Source organism: Dermacentor variabilis, chromosome 6 (assembly GCF_050947875.1).
Source record: "Dermacentor variabilis isolate Ectoservices chromosome 6, ASM5094787v1, whole genome shotgun sequence".
NCBI classification, from domain to species: domain Eukaryota; kingdom Metazoa; phylum Arthropoda; class Arachnida; order Ixodida; family Ixodidae; genus Dermacentor; species Dermacentor variabilis.
Genome location: NC_134573.1, coordinates 67,814,394 through 67,817,565, shown reverse-complemented (window position 1 = coordinate 67,817,565; position 3,172 = coordinate 67,814,394). Strand labels below are relative to the sequence as shown.

The following is a 3,172-nucleotide window of genomic DNA, read 5'->3' as shown; positions in this document are numbered from 1 at the left end:
TGGAAATTTCGATCTGTGTGGACATCGAACCGCGGTCTCCGGGGTGCGAGACGAGAACGCTTCTCCGATACCACGGCAGCTCCGCTGTTGAGGTTGACTAAAGGTATGCCTTGTGCCTGCGTCATTGCACACATCACGCCGCAGCCATCTGGCTGAATAAACGTCTGGCCTATACTCCATCTCACAAGCTGGTTGCAGCACGAATTCTTAGCCAATAGGAAGGCAAATGCCTCTTGAGAAGTGCTCATCGGCGCCGCGTCGTCTGCTCAGCCTCTGCTTGCCATCCTCTTCCATGCTCCATGCCTGGTGGATTGACAAAAAATATTCTGACGCTGGAACCGCCAGCTGTATTTACATGCATGCGACAGCAAGGTTTCACTTTATACTGTACGTTTTCCCTGCAGTCACCTTGCAGCCTCATTAGCAAGTAGTACGGGCGAATGAATGCCCTAAACAAATGTTCACCTGCTCAACAGCGTCTGCTCGGCGTTTACTTGGCGTTTGCTCGCTACTGTCATCACGTACCATACTAGAGCGGGTTTAGTGAACAGTTCGACTTATATAGCTTTCTGCATCGTCAACGCATCACCAATGCTAATACTGTGGCCCCATTTGCTAACTAGAAATCAAACCGGTTTTCCGGCTCGGCCCCGTGTCGGTAGTCTGTTGCGACTCAGGGTCCGAAGAAGCGGGATCCACTTCTCTGAAGTCCTAGCATCACAAGTCCTAGCAGCGTGAAAACAAACAGCCGACCTCAATAATTATGACAAAACATGCATAGTGATTTGACCTGAACTTGAGATTTAGTGATGACGGATTTTGCCGCTTCTTTGTTGTTGACAGGGCGGAGAGCCATAAGAAGCGCAAATTTGGGTCGAAGCGAGTGTTCGGCGCTCTATGTGTACTGCCATGTTGCCACAGTTAAAGTGGCTATTGCGGTTACCAGCGGTAACTGCCACATAATTCTCGGTATACGACGTGTATGCGCAAAAGTCCTAGCACGTCACTGATCGCTGTACTTATCATGTAGCGAGCAAAAATAAAACTCTCTAGTGTAGCCAATAATCAGCCAATTACGGCCGGAACTGTATAGCGCTGCGCAAGCATATTGCCTGCGTACGTCTCATACTTTCGCAGTGATGTAACCAGCTCGTGAGCTGCGTAGTTTGAGTGGCACGCTCAGCCTGTGCGTACCTGCGTCGTTGGGCACTTGAGCCACTATGGAGGAGGTGGCGCCACGTCGTGAGTGTATATGAAATAAAAATTCGCAGTTCCGCCCAAAAAGCGAAGCACCGATTGCGATAGCAAATTAATAGATAGCTGTACCAAGTAAGGATAGTAGCCTTATCTGCCGTAAAAACTTGTAAACATTGACTTACTAAATTAAAAATTATAGAATGCGTAAGCGTGGCTCAACGAGGACCTAGAAACAGACACACAGAGACAGCGCTTTCTTTGTGCGTCTGCTTCTTTCTACGTCCTTGATCAGTTGCGCTTACACATTCTAGCATGGATGCAAATCAACTAACCCATCAACGTGTTCTTTTAAATAAGTTAACCAGCACGGTGTCACGCGCGCACAGGTAAAGAAAAGCCCATCTCGCTCGATGACAGCGTGAAGTGTCTGTGAAAACGCTGGAGCTGGAATCGCCACCGCAGCGGCAGCCAATTGACCTCCGTCCATCTGCCGCTTCAACGCGAACGAAACGTCGAAAGCAAAATGCATAATTTGTCGCAAAATTTCACACGCTAATTTAGCTGGCGGTGGCAAGTACCCTTACAAAGGCTGTCACCACCCTAAAACAGAGTTTGCATGTGGGTTCCCTAGTTGCGGATAATTAGCTGCAGGCGCAGAAGAGCGCCCCCTCACCCCTGCTAATGGCAGTACCAACTGACTGACTGACTGAAAAACTTTATTGTTTGAAGTATTTACAAGGAGCGTGTGGAGCAGTCCTTAAGGGGCCGTTCCTTATAGAGACTAGGTGGGCACCTCATTACAGGAACCCATTGGCTGTAGCCGCGGCTCGGGCATGGCCGACCAGGGCCTTCTGGCTCGCCAGGTCGGAGCAGCCGAGCAGGGCCGCCTCCCAGTCCTCCCGGGTAGGGTTGGGTATAGGGTGAAGGTGAGGGGTTGATTGGCATTCCCACACCATGTGGAAAATGTCCGAAGATTTTTCCTCACAGTGCGGGCACTTCCCTGTGCACGCAGGGTCGAAATGTTTTTGGATTGCCGGGCACAACAGTGGTTTAGTATAGAGGCGAAGGAGTAAACGCTCATCCGCGTTCGTGAGGCCCTTACAGGGCTTAGGAAAGATTGCATGGCCGTATTGGTAGCGTTGGGTGATTTCCTTGAAGGTAAATACCGGATTGGGGTCGGAGTCCGCAGCGACGGGAGGCGAAGGCGATGCCCGGAGAGTGAGCGCGCGGGCAGCGGCGTCGGCCGCTTCGTTGCCCTCGAGACCCTCGTGCGCGGGAGTCCGTACTATCGTGCGGGGCGCGGGGACCCCGAGATAATTGCTGCCTTGAAGTAAGCGGTACGCCAAATAAGGAATAAAGCCCCTTTCAATGTTCCTGCAGGCCCTTCGTGAGTCGCTAATAATGACGTGCGAGTCCTGATCTGCGGCGGCGAGCGCGATGGCCACCTCTTCCGCATGTGTTATGTCTTGTGCTTGGAACGTAAGGCCGTTCACCGCGGTGTTTTGGTGGACGACTGCGGCCGTAAACCAACCTCCATGGTGGGGGCCGGAGGCGTCCACGTAGAATACTCCGTGCTTGTTCCCATAGTGACGTGCCAACGCTTCCGCGCGCGCGAGGCGCCGGCCACTATGGTCGTCTCGTGTCATGTTGGCCGGAGGAGGGCGCACGTGCAGCGCGTATCTCCAGATTTCCGGGATGCGCACGCGCTCTTCCGTCAGTGTTGGATGGTGGATGTGTAGTCGGGCAAGAAGGCGGCGACCCGACGGCGTCTTTGAGAGTCTTGTGTAGTGGTTTGTCAAGTGTGCTTCTCGGAGTTCCGCGAAGGTGTTGACCATTCCCAGGCCGAGGAGGCGCTGGTTGGATGTGTTGATCGGGAGGTCGAGAGCACGCTTGTAAATTTTACGGAGAATCACCTCGAGGGCGTTCTCGTCAAACCTGCGAAGGTGAAGGTAAGGAGTCGAGTACAACACTCGAC

At 52.7% G+C, this 3,172-nt stretch overlaps 1 protein-coding gene across 1 annotated transcript; it reads right to left on the bottom strand.

Annotated features, from left to right (window-relative positions):
- Positions 1–1,994: 1,994 nt before the first annotated feature.
- On the bottom strand, positions 1,995–2,843 carry LOC142586165 (uncharacterized). Its single transcript, XM_075697418.1, has one exon. It carries the CDS (start codon positions 2,841–2,843, stop codon positions 1,995–1,997), a length of 849 nt encoding a protein of 282 aa, XP_075553533.1.
- Positions 2,844–3,172: the final 329 nt, after the last annotated feature.